Source organism: Rhinolophus ferrumequinum, chromosome 14 (genome assembly GCF_004115265.2).
Source record: "Rhinolophus ferrumequinum isolate MPI-CBG mRhiFer1 chromosome 14, mRhiFer1_v1.p, whole genome shotgun sequence".
Classification (NCBI taxonomy): domain Eukaryota; kingdom Metazoa; phylum Chordata; class Mammalia; order Chiroptera; family Rhinolophidae; genus Rhinolophus; species Rhinolophus ferrumequinum.
The window spans coordinates 19809730-19829293 of record NC_046297.1 but is presented as its reverse complement, the minus strand read 5'-3'; the positions used below and the strand labels follow the sequence as shown (position 1 = coordinate 19829293).

Genomic DNA, 19564 nt, shown 5'->3' with positions numbered 1-19564 from the left:
ATATCAACTGCAAAAAGAAAGCAGAAAAAAACACAAATACATGGAGATTCGACAAAATACTTTTAAAGAATGACTGGGTCAAAGAAGAAATTAGAGGAGACATCAAAAGATACATAGACACTACCAGAGGGTAAGGGGGTTGGGGGGTGGGAGATGACGGTAAGGGGGATCAAATGTATGGTGATGGAGGGAGAACTGACTCTGGGTGGTGAACACACAATGTAATTTATAGATGATGTGATACAGAATTGTGCACCTGAAATCTATGTAATTTTACTAACAATTGTCACCCCAATAAATTAAAAAAAAAGATACATAGACACAAATGACAATGAAAATACATGCTACCAAAATTTTGGGGATGCAGCGAAAGCAGTTTTAAGAGGGAAATTTATATCATTACAGGCCTATCTCAAGAAACAAGAAAAATCCCAAATAAATAACCTCATGTTACACCTTAAAGAAGTAGAAAAAGAAGAGCAAGTGAAACCTGAGGTCAGCAGAAGAAAGGAAATAACAAAACTCAGAGCAGAACTAAATGAAATAGAGAACAAAAAGACAATAGAAAAAATTAATGTGACAAAGAGCTGGTTCTTTGAAAAGATTAACAAAATTGACAAACCCTTGGATAGACTCACTAAGATAAAAAGAGAGAAGACACTAATTAACAAAATCAGAAATGAAAAAGGGGAAGTTATCACGGACACCACGGAAATACAAAGGATCATCCAAGAATTCTATGAAGGACTATATGCCACCAAATTCAATAACCTAGAAGAAATGGACAAGTTCTTAGAAACATATAGCCTTCCAAGGCTGAACCATGAAGAACTGGAAAATCTAAACAGACCGATCACCAGTAACGAAATTGAATCAGTCATCCAAAACCTTCCCAAAAGCAAAAGTCTGGGACCAGATGGCTTCACTAATGAATTCTACCAAACCTTCAAAGAGGATCTAATACCAATCCTGCTCAAACTCTTCCAAAAAATTAAAGAAGAGACAGTACTCCCTAACAAATTGTATGAGGCCAACATTACCCTGATACCAAAACCTGGTAAGGACAACACAAAAAAAGAAAACTACAGACCAATATCTCTGATGAATACAGATGCAAAAATCCTACACAAAATTCTAGCAAATCGAATACAACAATGCATTAAAAAGATTATTCATCACGACCAAGTGGGTTCATCCCCGTGGCACAAGGATGGTTCAACATCCGCAAATCCATCAATGTGATACATCATATAAACAAAATAAAGGACAAAAATCGTATATCAATTGATGCAGAAAAAGCATTTGACAAGATACAACATCCACTTATGATTAAAACACTTAATAAAATAGGTATAGAAGGAAAATACCTTAACATAATAAAGGCCATACATGACAAGCCCTCAGTTAATCTCATAATTAACGGTGAAAAACTGAAGCCCTTTGCTCTACCTTCAGGAACACGACAGGGCTGTCCCCTATTACCTTTGCTTTTCAACACAGTGTTGGAAATCCTTGCCAGAACAATCAGGCAAGAGAAAGAAATAAAAGGCATCCAATTTGGGAATGAAGTTAAATTATCACTCTTTGCAGACTACACGATGCTATATATAGAAAACCCTAATGACTCCACAAAAAAGCTATTAGAAACAATCAAGGAATACAGTAAAGTTGCTGGCTACAAAATCAACGTACAAAAGTCCATTGCATTCCTATATACTAACAATGAAATCTCAGAAAAATAAATACAAAAAACAATTCCTTTTGCAATTGCAGCAAAAAGAATAAAATACCTAGGAATAATCTTAACCAAGGATGTGAAGGACCTATATGCTGAAAACTATAAGACATTTTTGAAAAAAATTGAAGAAGACACAAAGAAATGGAAAGACATTCCATGCTCATGGATTGGAAGAATCAACGTAGTTAAAATGGCCATATTACCCAAAGCAATATACAGATTTAATGCAATACCCATCAAAATCCCAATGGCATTTTTTAAAGAAATAGAACAAAAAAATCATCAGATTTGTTTGGAACCACAAAAGACCCCAAATAGCCAAAGCAATCTTAAGAAAAAAGAACAATACTGGAGGTATCACACTCCCTGACTTTAGCTTGTACTACAGGGCTACCATAATCAAAACAGCATGGTATTGGCAGAAAAACAGACACACAGACCAATGGAATAGAATTGAGAACCCAGAAATAAAACCACATAAATATGGACAGATAATTTTTGACAAAGAAGCTAAAAACATACAATGGAGGAAAGACAGCCTCTTCAATAAACGGTGCTGGGAGAATTGGAAAGCCACATGCAAAAGAATGAAACTGGACTGCTATCTGTCACCATGTATCAAAATTAATTCAAAATGGATCAAAGACTTAAGCATAAGACCTGACACAATAAACTGCATAGAAGAAAACATAGGTACTAAACTTATGGACCTTGGCTTCAAAGAGCATTTTATGAATTTGACTCCAAAGGCAATGGAAGTAAAAGCTAAAATAAACGAATGGGACTATATGAAATTTAAAAGCTTCTGCACAGCAAAAGAAACCATCGACAAAATAAAGAGGCAACCAACTGAATGGGAGAAGATTTTTGCAAACAGTGCCTTCGATAAGGGGCTAATATCCAAAATATACAAGGAACTTATGCAACTCAACAACAAAAAAACAAACAACCCAATTGAAAAATGGGCAGAGGACCTGAAGGGACATTTCTCCAAAGAGGACATACAAATGCCAAATAGACATATGAAAAAATGCTCAACATCACTAATCATCAGAGAAATGCAAATAAAAACCACAATGAGATATCACCCCACCACAGTCAGAATGGCTATCATCAACAAGACAAATAGTAACATGTGTTGGAGAGGCTATGGAGAAAAAGAAACCCTCATACACTGTTGGTGGGAATGCAGCCTGGTGCAGCCATTATGGAAGGCAGTGTGGAGGTTCCTCAAAAAATTACGAATAGAATTACCATATGATCCAGCAATCCCTCTCCTGGGTATCTACCCAAAAAATCTGAAAACATTTATACATAAAGACACGTGTGCTCCAATGTTCATTGCAGCTTTGTTTACAGTGGCCAAGACATGAAAACAACCAAAATGTCCTTCGATAGATGAATGGATAAAGAAGTTGTGGTATATATACACAATGGAATACTATTCGGTGGTAAGAAAAGATGATATAGGAACATTTGTGACAACATGGATGGATCTTGAGAGTATAATGCTAAGCGAAATAAGTCAGACAGAAAAAGCAGAGAACCAAATGATTTCAATGATATTTGGTATATAAACCAAAAACAACAAAAGAACAAGACAAACAAATGAGAAACAAAAACTTATTGAGACAGACAATAGTTTAGTGGTTACCAGAGGGTAAGGAGGGTGGGGGGTGGGAGATGAGGGTAAAGGGGATCAAATATATGGTGATGGAAGGAGAACTGACTCTGGGTGGTGAACACACAATGAGATTTATAGATGATGTAATACAGAATTGTATACCTGAAATCCATATAATTTCATTAACAATTGTCACCCCAATAAATTTAATTAAAAAAAAATGTAAGCAATGAAACAGCCAGGCTTTTGCTTCTGGAAAGGAGTCATCTAATATCCCTGCCCCTTATTTTTCTCATCCTCAATATGAAATGGTTGGGTTAGATGATCTCAAAGGTTTCATCTAACCATGGCTTGTGCGTCCACACACGCGTGCACGCACACACAAAGACATCTATCATTGTATCCCTGGGTTGTTGCCTTCTTAAAATAAAATGTTTAAATTGAAATTGATCTTTTTGAATGAGTGGTGAATTCAGCTTGGTTTTGGATTTTAAGTCCTACGAGATTCTCCCTTACTCATTTTACAGACCCTATATTTTGTGGGTGCAACTTACTTTTATGGTTAATACATCTGTAGTTAAAGGATTTATTAGGGACTTAAAAATGTGATTGGACAAGCAGGTGATTCAATTCATTCAGTTTATAACCTCATGCTTCATTAAAATAATACATTCTCCCCACTGGTGTTTCTTAATTTGGATGATATAAATTTGCACCCACCACAGGTCAAGGAAGGTGCCAAAGAACACTTTTTTTAGGCAACAAGCATTTCTACATGTCCTAAAAACAGCGTATTCCTACCTTGGAGGTATCATCACCTTCATCTTCATGCACTGAGCTAGATGGAGAAGGAGTTGCAGACTTGCTTCCTGGTGGAGACGGTGAGTTGTGGGGAACACTGCTTCCTCCCATATTCAAGCCCAGCTGAGCACTTAGCTGGGACTGATTGATGGTGGTCAGCTGGCCGTGCTGCATCATTCCTGGCTGCTGCCTGATGTCTGCAGGCTGACCCCTTGGTCTCATGGCTGCCATCTGAGGATGGGAGCTATACTGAGTTCCATCTGGGTTCCGTATATCTTGCATCTGTAAAAAAAAAATTGGGTTGAAATAATTTTTCACAAATGTCTCTGGAAAAGTTTTTAAAAAATATTCCTTAGACTTCACAAATTCTGTGGGATGTCCTGCTGAACTATATACATTTCCACCCCTCCCTCACCCCTCTCTTTGGAGAATAATTCTAACAGTACATAACGGTGCTGTTACTAAAAGAATAGAATTTGAGAATTCAGTCAATATCACATTTCATTACTCAAGAGCTGATTAATTATATTTACAGTCTTTCACTAATGAAATGTAAACATATATCATTCATAAATATTTATGGTATGTTTCAAAATATTGATGCTTATTAGAGTGTCAAATTACATAATTATTAGTGATTACAGCCTTCATAGCAATTCGTTAAACCCTATTTCTTTTATTCTGATTCTTTAAGAAAGGTTCTAGGATTTAAGTGTGCTGTGGTTCTGAGTTTAATCCTACACCGGCTAGCATTGGCCAAAATGATCTACTAACTTCTAGCCTCAGAAAACTTACAGGCTGGTATTAACAAATTGATTAATTGACTATTGAAATGATTTGACTGCACAGTCAGATTTGAAAGTGTAGCTCTAAAGTTGCAAGGTCACTCTATTAATCCATTATGTTATCTGGGTCACCGCCTTTTAGCCTTAATGAGACTCACTCTTGTAATTCAAGCAATGAATTTCATCTCTGCAAGGATTAGAATTAAAAGCATTGGAGGATGAAGCTCTTAACATATCTAGAGGTCAAATGTGTTGTACAGAGGAGTATGGTGGATTTCACTTAATGTTTCTTTGGCATTTTCAAGCTTAAAATGATGGGGAATATGGGGGTGCTTATGGAAGCAGCTCAGTTTTTTCACTCTGAAAAGGCTTGGAGATTTCATGGAGTTCTTGGTTTATAAAACAAGAGAGGGAGAAAAGAAAAAATGGAAAGAAGAAAGGCAGTGACGGGATATGTGGTTCAAGTTACATCTTATAACTTAAAAAATAAAAGTAATAATGTTACTTTTCTTGATTTTGTTAAAAAAAAAAAAAATCCACATGGTTATCAGAATGCCTTGTAATTACCTGCCTGCAAATGTTATAATGACATGGAAAGACTGCAAAGGTCAATTAAGTAATTTAGTCATACCCTTTTTTTTCTTTTGGTAATAAAATCATTTTCTACCAATGCTCTCTAGTCATTTTACTAACCTTGTCAGTTCCATCTGAAATTGAAGCTGTGACTGAGCAAGTGTCTGCCTGTGCTCTGGGTGTTAGGTTTACCTTCTCCACCATGAGGTCTCCTGTTAGTCAATCTCACCCCTTCAGACCCTTCCATCCAGCTCTTACTACGGCCTCATCTTCCGATTCAGTTGTGGGCCTCCTAGAATCTTGCTCTTTTTGGTGAGGGCTTATGCTGGCCCATAGTTTCGTACCTGCTGCTTTCCTGGTGCAATTCAACACTTTTGTCCATAATTTAAACTATATTCCTCCAATCCTTCAAAAGTAGCTCACAGTTCTCCTTTTTTTATGAAGTCCCTCATTAAGCAGTTATTACTATTCAATGATACATGTTACAGCTTCAACCACCCTTAGTGACATTTTCTTAGTCTATAGAAGAGTAAACTTAGGGGCAGGCCATAGTACTAGCTTGCTGAATGTCTGTAGTATATAAATAAATATAAATGAATAAACGAATGAATAAAGCCTACAGAGGTTAAATGACTTCCCCAAACCACAAAACAGGAGTTAAAATCTACATCTCTCAATTCTTTGATACTTCCTTCTGTATTAAGCAGGTGATTCTACATTTTATGTATCCCAGAGAGAGTTTATAGTTAATTAAAGATAATCCAAAACACCTTGTCAAATGTTATCTACTCAAATGGATTGTTTTATCTAGTCCATTCATGTTGCCTTCACTCACATTTACCAAAACAGTTTTTGTTCCTTTTTTGCTGTTCCCATAACTTCTATAATCTGATCTTCCATAGGAAATTATACTAGCTTTCGCAGATATTCTTAAAATTGTGTCACTGACAGAAGGTACCGTAAAAACTAGGACCGACTTTTTAAAACACACAGAAGAGGGAGTATGTACTAAATTTTCCAATCCTACTCTCTAACGTCCTGAAGCCCTAGTGTGTTTTTCTGACTCTTAGCATGTAGAACAGCTCTCTCATTGTGGGCACAGCGTGATGGATGGCCATAATGGGCACTGCCCCACACAAGGCAGTGCCCTCTCCAAATGCTCCAAATAAAGCACTCACATGCATGAGTAAACATACCGTTTGTGGAAAGACACATTTCCATAGTTCTGTAAATTAAAAATGTTTACTAACAAAGGCATACTTTAACTAAATCATCTTTCCAAAAGTATTTAGCTAATTGATATCTTTATTTCTCCTTCACATAAATCCCCAGTCACAAAGTATGAGCAGTTTGTAACTAATGCATTTGGAGCTCACTTCTTAATCTCACTCTTTCAGAAATACCATGGTTTTAACATGCTATTGCAGAGGATGATTTTTAAATTGACTTACATACAATTTCCAGATTTATGACTACAACCAAGGGTCTTCAAAAGTCTAAAGCAATCTCATTTTATTGCACCTATCTCTTTCACCATTTTGTAATCTTTTTTATTGTTTTCTCGTGTTAATCAGAGTTGTGGGTTGATCTCTGAGTGCTAAAATTCATATTGTCACCTTTCTAGTATTAGTAGGAAGAGGTGGGCATGGCTGAAGAGGGCTAAAAAATCAATTTGGGTAGGAACAATGAAGTACTCAACAGGGTACCTCTTTTTCAAGACTCATTAGTTCAAAATATCACGTCACCAGTGGTGTTTGGCCAAGCAGACAGCAGCTTTAACACCAAATCAAAGAACAATTTTCCTGTCTAGAGGGTGCAAGCACAAATTAGAGAGCATATGCCTCTCTTAGCTCTCAGATGCACTTAAAAATAGTCAAATCTTAACACCCATGGTGACATTTCTGAAGGAGGAGATTCTCCATTTTGTCTTGCTCTCACAGGAGTCCATGCAGTATTAATCACTGCCTAATGGATAATATGGGGAAAATCAAACTGGATGGAGTCTGGTTACTGACAAAAAAAGAATGATTCGTTAGCTCATCAAGGTAAGCAAATGTTTTGATTATTGGCTTCCTTCTAGAAAGATATTGATTGCTATCAAAAACAAAACCTCAACTTACAAACTATTATTTCCTATTTCCCTAGTTAAGAAATATCCCCAATATTTGAACTTATCGTGACTAATTCACTTAAGTCATGCTTAATAACAAGTGCTATTTTCTCTGATTCTTCTTGACCCCTGTATTAATGTCTCTTTCTCTTATAACTTCCACCCCAAAAGATTCCCTAACATTCTGTTTCTGAGGCACATTTCTTCTACCCAGCTAAAAGTCATCATGGTTTTGTTAATGGGGAATCTAAATTAAAACGTACATTTCTGACCTAAACTCCAGGTCTAAACTCTGCAACTGCCTATTAGACATCACCACTACTTAAACATCAACCCTGCTAGAAACATGAACCAAGTTTTCATTCTCAAACCTATTTTGTGCTATGTGTCCAATTTCTGTTGATGACACCTTCATCCTCCCTGTGTCATCTCTACTCAAAATATTATAGAATTTTTGATTCTGTTCTTTTTTGTCAAACTGTTGTGAGTCCCATTGATTCTACTTTGAAATACCCTTTCCTCCTGCCCTTTCTTTCATTCCCGCACCCACTAATGTATTTCAGGCCTTCATTACTTCTTCACTTGCAATAGCTACTTAACTAAAAAGGATCTCTTCACATGTACCCTGAAGAGTACTGAAAAATTAATCTTCATGAGCTACGGGCTCAAAAACTTCCCAAGGATATCTGTCTACCAAATTGAAGGCAATCTCTTCAGCATGCCATTAAAGGTTCCAAATAAACCTTATTCCCTATAACTATTCTTCACATACTTTATTGTTCAGCCAAACCCAATTAATTTATGTTCTTTGCATGTGTCTCTGCCGCTTGAACATGTGTCTTTGTCTATGCTCTCCTTTTTGCATTCATTTTCTGAGCATTTGCTGTATTACATTTTAAAAATCAGTTAGAAGAAACTATACTTTGCTCAGTGATTTGTGGTTTCCATACTGCTTTTACCTACTGAGTCTTATAACTCCCATTTGAGGCAGCTCTGTAGGAATGACTGTTCTGTACACGTTCGTTGAGAACAGGGGAGGTTAAATGATCTCCTATCTCTCTGTCAATAGAGATTAAAGCAGAAATGAAACATGCTTATTTTACATATTTGTGTTCTTTTTACAATTCCATGATGCTATTACAATATTTACATACCCAAACCTTAAATATATTTTAAAGTTAAGTTCAAAAGTCAGCTCATCTACAGAGCTTCAAGAACCTTTTAATTCTGAACTGCCAGGACATTTTGTTTATACTTTCTTTGTGGGACACTACTTTTTTCGTTGTTGTTTTTTTTCTGTTGTTGTTGTTATTAGTTTCAGGTGCACAAAACAAAGTAATACTTAGATGTTTATCATTTATATCCCTCACACTGGGGACACCACTTTTAAATTTCTCAGTCTAATGTGTGCGTACCATCTAGACAATAATCTTGATTAGTACACAGCTAATTAAATTAGGCATTTCAAGTATTCAAAAAATATTTGCTGTGTCAGTACATAAAATGAAGAAAAAAATGCTACATGTATAAAGTAACTGCAACTAACTTGATGTTTTTTTTCTTTTTTCTTGTGAACTTCATGTAGCATTACTCACAAGATGAAAAGAAAATTTGAATAATGTCTGTTTCCCTTTGTGGCAGAAACTTCAAGCTGGACCCTCTAACATTCATTATACTTTTGTCTTGAGGAACAGACCTCCGGAATTTAGCTGTCTAGCCAAGAAGCTAGTTAACAGAGGGCACTTCCTAGCTTGCTTTGCTGCTCTGTATGGCTACGTGGCCCTGTTTTGGCTAATGACATGTAAGTGAAAGTGTTGTGTAGTACTTCTAAGAAATCTCCCTAAAGGGAAGGGCTCACCTTCCTTTGTTCTTTTCTGTTGGCAAAAATGTAGGAGTGATGATGAAAGCTCGGGAAAATGCCCTGGACCAAGAGGCATCATCCTTAGGACACTGGAGGCACAAGAAAGAAGGTGCTTGAGTGTCTGATTCCCCTGGACTATCTACTTACTGTGGGGATCTTTAATGTGAAAGGGAAGTACATGCCTATTTTTCTTAGAGTCATTGTTATTATGACTTTTCTGTTACACGCAGCTGGATCTAATCTTAACTGATATGCCCTAACAGACATAAACTCAAAAAAGCAGGGATAGAATCTATTTTGTTGACCATCGTAGCCCTACTATCTAGCACAGATCTTGGCACATCATAATTATTAAACACATATTTCTTGAGTTATACTGAACAGATGTGTAGGCCAAGTATTATTGGGATTGATGGCATTGGCTTCACATAGATAGTATTATATATCTTTGATTTTTTGGGAACTACATTTGCTAAATTCTCAGGACTCGAATGTCTCAAAGGTACATTCTAACATGTGTATTTCTCAGTTTGTTGATTTCCAGCCCAGTGAATTTCATTTTATCTCAGTCAAAAGTCCTGCATGTCATTGGTATTTTAGTTTTGAATGGCTCTTTATATGTATCTCCCCGTTGGGGAAACACAACCCATTGAAAATAGGTACATTGAAAATAAAATAGATTTTATTTTACTTATTTCTTTTTTGAAAATCAGAACTGTTTCCTTAAATTTTACAGATTGTGATTGAGGACTGATATTGTTCTATAATGATGGGAACTAAAACTGTCAATTAAAATAATGAAGGGGGATCACGATGACGAGAAGATTTCATTTGAGTTCCTTCAAAATTTTATTCCAGTTAATGGAAAGCAGAAGTTCAGTTAAAATCAATTAGGAAACCAAAGCAGATATCATATATTCTCCTTCATGACCTGCCTTGTAATCCAGGTCATGGCTTGATGCTAATGCCATGTTCCTTTCTCCCCTTGTCCAATTACCTACAGCGAAAAGAATTCCACATTGAGGATCGTCCTCACGTGGGAAACTCCAGGCACACAATCTGATACATGTTTCAGCATGTGTTTGCCCTTTATTTTCCTTTGATTTTCTTTGAAAAGGAAAAAAAAAAATACCCAGCTTGCTCATCACGGATTATTTTTAAAAATGAGTAATATTTTGGTGTAACTGTAATACCAAATAAATAAATAAATAAATAAATAAAAATTCTTGGAACAACATTCGTTGTATCAGCGGCCAGTGTTAAAATTGCGCACTCGAATGGCACCAGAGCAACTGAAGGCTTGTGTTTCAGTGTTTTCAACGGTGTGTTTCACAATCTTTCCCAAGTCTGCTTTTTTTCAAATACCAGCATCCTTCCCAGTCAGACATGCGAGCCTTGAAAGCTATCATTATCTCTGCCTCTAGCAGACAATCCATATCAAAACAGTTGTACACATAAAACCCTAACGACATCTTGGCTCGCTCTGATCCAGCTGTTTGAGTGAATAGCAGTTGGTGAACAGAGCCTGGAACATGGGGAGGCCTGAGGCCTTATTTGCTAATGTGGCTCACCAGCTGCTGCTTCTGTGGTCTTTGCAGGCGAGGCCTGGAAGTTTGCCAGTTTCAGCAGGAACAAGAGAACGTGAGGAATCTCTGAAGCCCTTCCATTTACCCCTGTCTGTCAGCATTTGACACCCTTTGCTGTTGAGTGCTTTCCCCAGGGCTAGGAGGAGACTGTTGGCTTAGGCTGTGACAAGTGCATACTCTTGGTCCCTTTTATACACACTATCAAACACATACCGTCCTTAGCATCTAAATAAAGACTTCTGAGCCTTGCTTTTGGTAGTCCATCCAGCCTTGCATGATTAATCAGGCCAGGAAGGCTAAGCAGTTCCATTTTTCTTCAGAATAATGCACTCTAAGAGTCTATGAGAAGAATGTAAATGTTGATATTACTTAAGTCCCAATTTGATTACATAGTTTTTGCCAGGAATTCAATTAATATGTAAATGTATATACCAGAACAAATGCATGGGTAAATTTAATTATCAAATTTTATTTATTATTTTCCTAAATGCATTTCCAAGAGGGAGCTAAATTATTTGTTGTCCAAACAAATTAAATAAATTGTTTCTACGTGAGCTCCTTCTGTGATCTATTTATTATTTTAAAATGTGTACTTTAAATAAACTTTAACATTTTTGCTATTAGGCTTCTGATATTGAAGGCTGATAATTGATGCCCAAAGAGTGGAAGTCTAAAAAATACATATGCAAAGCACATGATATATTTTTAAAGATTAGGAAAAAGAAGGCTCAAAGGAAGACTGGACCTTTTCATGAACATGCAGTTTTATCATTGGGTCATGATAACTTGATTTCAACTGTGAAGTTCCCAAGGCAAAACTGTTTTTGATTTAACATTTGTAATCCACTTTTCTTCCAAAAGACAATATGAACACATAGGTCTCAAATTTCTTTACAGTACACTAAAATGGAATATTTGTAGTTTAGTTAGAGTAAATAATCACTGTAAAACTAATTATTACAGGAACGCAAGAACTCAGGAGCACAATTCATTAGATGTTTGCCAAATGGAAGGATGTAGCACTCTCTAGAACCACCATCCTTGGAGAAGATTAAAACCACCTCAAAAAACTCACTCAGAAAATACCACCTCAAAAAACGCTTACACTCACAGGAACTTCCCTAATGCCTGACCATCTTCCTCCTTCAAACCATGGCCTCTCCTTTTGTTGTGGCCTTTTCCATGAATGAGGCCCTTACTACTCAAGCGATTTGATATGTTAGAGGAAAATGTCATTGATAGTTTTAAAACTCATGGCTAAAAATTACACTGGCTAAAGATCATTTAGCCAATTTTAATTTAATTAATTAAAATTTTATATACTCTCCCTGGGGTGAACCAAAGATCAGACATTGAATATCAGAAAGCCACAGAGCGAGGGAGGAAATCCAAACTCCCAATGTCCTCAGTGTCCTTTCCAGGTGCTGGCCCTCCTTGACAGGACTTGACTTCTATTTCTGTCACATTCCCTAGAAAGAGGCATCTTGGTTGCCCTGGTGTATGCATCTGGACTCATTTTTACATATATAACTGAAAAAGCAATTTTACACTATTTTCTTTGATTCCTTTTTTCTAGATGGGAGGTAGCGTGCTATAGTGGAGGGAATCCTGCTCATGATATCAACAGGCTGCCTCTGTTTCTAACAAGTTGTCTTACTCTCCCAACCTCTGCAAACAATGATAACAATTTTCAACAATAAATATTTGTTGAATGCCTACTCTGTTCCAGGCACTGCTCTTGGTCCCAGACAAAACACTGTGACCAAGCACACTAAAATCCCCGCCTTTATGCAGCTCACTTTCTAGTGGGGGAAATAGATCATATGATAAATAAGTATTTGAGGTAGTTTGCTTGATAGTGATAAGTTTTAAGGAGACAAATATGAGAGACGTGTACTGACCTGAAATGCTTGCTTTAAAGTTGTATTGTAAGGATTAACTAGGATCGAGACTCAGAAGATGCTTTGTCAAACATAACCTTATTTTTGTGGCTGTTGCTCACATGCATTACCTTTTGTGGAAGATGCTGTCTCTTTTGTTATCGTGCTGAATAGTTCACCTCTTTCCCTGACTAGTTCTAGTTCATAGAGAGCCACTGATGTAATTGTGCAAGCATTCTGGTAGCCAAAAGCTTGCATTTGTGGAGACCTTTCCTGGAATAAGCTGGGCAGCTTGTCACAGAGTACCGGGTCTCACTGTGAGAAAGTATATAGCCCAGAAAATGGTTGAACTTATAACCTGGATTTTAATAGCACCCTGATCAAGGCTAATAGACTAACTGGTATATACAAAGTTCAAAAGAAAAAAAAAAAGTAATACATAAAAAGGTATTCCAGTTCATAGGGTAGCACTGACTCTCTTCCATCAACTCTGTACATATAATCTCTCCTTTGGTTCACAATGAGGGCCAGGAGGTTAGGGGGTGTAATTATGCCTTATCATCATACAGTTGGAAGGACATCTTTTACTCACACTGAGGCACCCATTTCTGATGGCTTCATGCCAACACTATATGTCTCCTGCTGTTATTGTTAAGCTATCACCATCAATATTACCAAGCTTGACACTGTGCTTCAGTGTACCCTTGAAAGGGCTCCTCTGCCCAGCTCCAATGAAGGAAACACAAAAATGTGCAACAGGCAAACTCAACTGTTAACTGACACGGAGCATCTCTCATAGTTCCAATTAATGGCAGAACATGAAGGCTCGCGGACTAAGAGTCCTGTCTTATTTAAAAAGGTTTGGGGGACCCTCTGGTACACCCTCTGGTTCCCAAAACATCTGCATTAGCCGTTTTTACAAAACTCTACACCTCTGGTAATAGGAGTCTAAGAGTCTGCTCTGGGTCTACTGTGATTAGGGTCAACGAAGCCCTTTTTTCGTACAGATCATGTCTTTGCATCTGCACTACAAAGGGTAGGCAGTGCTTTGTTCACGGGCTATAATCTTATATTAAAGTGTATTCAAACATGCTAATGTCTGTTCACATCTCTTCTGCTTTGATGTGCCCAGGGAAGGGATTGAATAATGTGCCTTATTTTCAGAACATTTTCAAAGGATTGTGTGCATTGAAACAAAAAAGAATGGATTGGAAGGATAGGTAATGAGAAAATTGGGAAATGCTATGAGACCTGCCCTATGGGAGTTGTGGTTTACCTACAAGAACTAGCTCTGTATATTTATAGCATCCTACAAGTCAGCTAAAATGATTCTTTATACTATATTTAAACTTGAAAATTTAACTGAAACGCATACTTTCTACTGGAATGTTAATGGGATGCTAGTTAAAGTGGAGATGTCAAGTGGAATATTGACTTCTTAACATCAGTTCAGAAAAGTGATATTTGAGTTCATTTAGAGGCTCTTAAATCATTAGCTACACATGACATTCACTTAAAAGTACATTTCAAGAAGCAAAATTAAAACCTTATATTCTGCCTGGGCCAGATAGCTTCCCTGTGCAGAATATTTGTATGCACCCAACTTATTGGGGACTTGAAGAAAAGTACAATTTTAAATTAGTATTTCATTATGGAAATCTTCCAATAATCCTTTTAATAATATATTATAAACTATTAAAATAGCACGAAACTAAGATAGGAAAAGGCTGGGAATCCTCTTCTATTGAGTATATTAATAGCTTGGTAAAATCAGTCTAGGAAAATTACAATGTCTTTCAGTTCCTTTAAAGTGTCTGACTCTGTAAGTGACCTTAAGCTTCTTTAAAACAATTAAAAGACTCAAATATTTGTCTGAAAAAATTTTATAGCATGTTAGATAATGGGATGAATGTAATTATATATACTCTCTGTATTTCTGGATATAACTAATTTAGTTACTATTAACATTGTTCACTCATTTATGCTCTTATACACTTCAAGTCATATAAGGTCAAGGTCTCAAAACCAATCATATAAACTACTGACTGCTACTCATGCTAATATAATAACCCTTTCTTTAAAACAACTGCCAATAAATTTCATTATAAAAAGTTATTAAAAGGGTTAAAAACCTATTAAATGTCAAAGAATTTGCCTGACTCAAACTTCTAATAAAGAAAGAGAATAGGCTTTCTTTCTGAATTATTTAAATCTTTACTGACTGTGCATTGAACCATGAAATTAGAAAAGTGTTATTAGAAGTGTTCTCTGGTTTTTATAAAAGTTGAAGCCCAGAATGTATCAAGCCATAGTTTTTAACTAGACTAGTTAAAGCAGTAGGTTTTTAATCCCAAATACATGGCTTCTACTGATATAAAGGTCATAATTAAAACTCTATCCTGTGACTTGGTGATAATAACATTATTATTATAGAAGCACACATGTTAATTTAGAATATTTAAGCTACATGTCCTAATTTTAATTTGGACAAATATCTTCAATTTTTTTGATCTTTCAATTTCCACTAACACAGATTCACTTAATCAATAATTAGGTTTTAATAATGGCTAACTTTAAAGAACTAAAGTTAAGAATTTATATTATCTATCACTTACAATTTAACATCTACCAAATATATGTTGAAATTAGATAATAATTGTCTAAAGAGTAAAAGAAAAATCATAATTCTGCATGATTATAACCCTGTCTGATGATGACATAAAACAAGTTCGGGTACTGATTATTACAAATAGCACATATACCTTTCACATTTCAAATCTGTTTCTCTAGGAAACTACACTTAGCACAGTCCATTTGAACTGGTCTATACTTAACAAGCAGGTAATTGTCTACAGATTAGTCTCCTCAACAGCTCAGTACTAGCTATCCTTTGGTATTTGTGGTCTTAAGTTTTCTTATTAAAAGTTCTACTACTTATTGGCCCCACCTTTTATATCAAGCACAATACTAAGAAGTTTATATGCATTGCCTAGTTTAACCCTCACAATAACCAAGTGAGACCATCATACCTATGAAGAGCCAAAGGCCTAGAGAAAGAAGGCTTCAGTTATTTAACAAGCGGACCAGCTGGAATTTGTTGCAGGCCGCCTAACCTCAAAGCCTATATGGTAATCATGATGCCCCTGCTATCGACCCCATGTATGATTTGATGCTTTTAGAAGTTCTTTTAACAAAGGATGGTTGGAAAAACTTGCTTGGGAAGATGAGGCCAGAACTTAGAATGACTGAATTTAATGCACTGATTCCTTGGGTAGGAAATTCAATTAGAAACATTTTATTGAACAGTTACACTGTGCCTGGTACTATGAAAAGTCTTAGGGGAAAAAAGACAGATAAGACTATCTCTGTGCTTGAAGAGCTCACAGAGTAGGAAGACATTTTATATACAAGTCAGAGAGGATTAATTCCTGTAACTGAAAACACACCACTATAGAATTGCAGAGGAAGGAGGGTGACTCCTGAGCAAGGGAATAACAGCTCACAGATGGGAATGAAATGTGCAAATAATGCTGCAACAAGGAGTCTGTCTGCATTGCACTGAAATTGCAGTGAGCATCACTGAGAATTAAGAATGATTTTTCTTTCAGCAAGACATTTGACAAATGGAAATAAAGCAATATGATTATCACTGGACTCTACAGGATAATTGGATGGTCACTATACGGGCTAAATTTTCATAAAAGTAATGATTTGCCTAAGATAATGTGAAACAAAATTGAACAAAAATAAAATAATTATGTGGCTTTTCCACTAAGGTAAAGAATAATTTTAAACCTTAAAGATTCAATATACAATCAAATCATATTCTTTCAAAATATGACTAAGTGCAATCTGATCACTTGACTTCCGTTTGGGAATTAGCAATTTGATTTTAGAAGGTAAGTATTTCATCTTCTAAATCTTAAGACTGTGAGAGACATAGTCTGTAGTTTCAAGACTATATGTCAGAATATATTCTGAAGTACCAACTTGTTCTAACTGAAAGAAGCCAATAAAACACACTAACATTTGATGTCATATTAGCAGAAAGACCATTTTATCAGTCCACGAATATGGGCCTAATGTTTCAAAAATAACTTTTGTTTTCTCATTGGGTCCTAAAAAATATTTATGGGCACACCAACAACAGTCATTTTTATCTGGATCTTTACAACATTCATTTCATTCACTAAGAATGTTGCCACATAAATTACGCTTTCATGGAACAACTGACTCAAACATTTTGATCAAAACCTTTCTTTGCATTGCTCCACTTGTCAATCAGTGCCATTCACTTGTTAATGAAACATGTTATCCAAAGGAAAAAAGAACAAAATATTCTGCAAGAGGAGATGGAGACACATAAATCTTACTGTGGGCCTGGGTTGGGTTCCTGTATTAATTATATGAAAGCTTTGTAACTCTCTGAGACAAAAAGAGAAAGCATGAGGAGTTTAAAAACAGACTTTGTAGGGACTAAGCATTGAGTGGACATAATTTGCTTATAAAATGTTTCCCTTTCGGAAAAGACTAAATGGGTGTTTGATGTGTTTATGAGAGCTGGCATCAGTTACTTGTAACAGAAAAGCAGAGCTTTCTACACATTATATTCAATTTTTGATGAAGACAACTTTTGCCACCTGCTTAATCATTAACTGGCATCTCTCCCACCTGTTCTCTCTGAAGACGTGGTGGATGGCTCAGGCATTGGGGAGCTGTTGACCTTGAAGCAAAGTAAAGGAGGTCCCATCGTGAGCTTTAAAAATGGTCTACAAAGGGTCCATCCACAGGAGGGTGATGAATACATGTGTTGATTATAATGATTCTGATGTGGCCCCTGTCCTGACAGAGCGATATCTTCTAATTAGAATTCGATTAAATTAGCAGTAGCTGTAAATAATCATGCCCGTAATCTGGGTAACATGATTTCAGTAAAATGTCTAAAAATTCCCAGGAAAGCGGGTGTCCTTTTAAATTTGACTTTAATTTAGTGTCTTGGTATTCGTTGTTGTTGTTTATTTTAATTCTTGCTGAAGATCATTCTAGAATACCTAGCCCACCCTTCTGCTCCAGTTAAATACCTGATTCAAAATGAAATATAATACATATATTCTTTTTATAGCAAATCTTGAAGTATTTCAAGAGCATGAATTTTCCTCTCAGTAATCATTTTGCAGTATTGTAACTGTGGAGTATGAACTGTTAGCTGATCTGTAGGCATGCCCTTGCTGGTGAATGCATTTCTGATCTTTAAAGGGCCAAAAAGGAAAGAAAGGTAAAATAAAATAAGGTACCAGTCAGCTGAGAAATTTGCTTGGTTGGACTCTTGTTAATAGAGATTTTAATCTGCCCGGGGAATTTATTTTTAAATTAGAATTAATACTTAATTTATTATTTTATTACCTTATTCCCTAAATTTTAGTAATAGCATTGACTTTTTTTGACAATAAAAAGAACTGCTATATCTTAGATAAACCCTAAAAGCCTATTTTAAGGCTAAATCCATATACTAACAGAACTGTTTAAACAATAAAATCGTGTATTACAAAAGAGTTTACAGAGATTGTTGTATGAGGAGGTACGCTGACTGACATATTCATCAAGCATTGGTTCAAAAAGAAAGCCTAACAGAGCAAAGTTCTGGACATCGGAAATGACGATTTATTTTAGGATTTGCATAATTACTAAGCTGATGAACCCCAAACATTTCAATGCCACCAGAATAAAAATGGGAGCATTATTTATTACTAAAATGTAATTGCAACAATGTAACTGATAGGAAAAGCTGTTGTATTAGAATTTACTTTTGGAAAAAAAACATTTATGTCTTCTACTTTTTTCCTAAAAAAATGCCATGAGGCAAACTTAACTTGGGTATATTTTTCCCCAAAATTATAGCCTGCAACCCCAAAAAAATATTAATTGGAAGAATGGCCATTTAGAATAGAATTTGAATCTTACTAATTGGTCAGTTACATACATTGATATTTGCAACTTACTGTCCCCTTATTCCCTAATAATAAAATAATCCAAACTGCAATGTGAAATTGAACGGCTTTTAAAAGAATGCTAAATGTATGTGCTACTGCAAGGCAAGGTATTTCTTGCAAGTTATGAAAAATGCACTTTGCTTATGGGTAAAATGTAGTTTAATGATATGGAAATAACTTCACGGTTCCTCTGTATTGTATTTACAATTTTGTCTCTAAAACATATTTAATATCTCTAGCATAATTATATGACCACAAGATGACAACTCCAATAAATTGGAAAAGTCTCGGTTACATTGATCAACTGAAAGAAACGAGAAAAACTCACACCATTAAAGTTTAGAGCCATTAGAAAGGAACAAGAAAAAGATATCCACCCTGCAATTTTTAAATTTAAAACCATCTGATCATTTTTCTGCATCTACATTTATAAAAGCTAATAGAATTTTCCAGTTACAATTTATTTTCTGAAGAAAAAAATGCTCTTGGAAAAGACAGGAGTCAGAATCTTTTGAAAAACTGCATTACATTTTATTTCCCCTTTCACAGGCCAGGGTTATTTTAGTTGAAGACTATAAATATTTATGTATTAATGTTTTCCTTTTAAAATAAAACA

At 35.7% G+C, this 19564-nt stretch overlaps 1 protein-coding gene across 2 annotated transcripts in view; it reads right to left on the bottom strand.

Moving 5' to 3' along the window:
* Positions 1-19564, bottom strand: part of TOX (thymocyte selection associated high mobility group box) — a 296755-nt gene that overhangs the window by 48302 nt on the left and 228889 nt on the right. For both annotated transcript variants that reach the window (XM_033125689.1, XM_033125688.1), the window contains one exon: positions 4164-4445. In XM_033125689.1, the coding sequence (XP_032981580.1) occupies positions 4164-4445 (282 nt within the window). The remainder of the gene's footprint in view (positions 1-4163; positions 4446-19564) is intronic.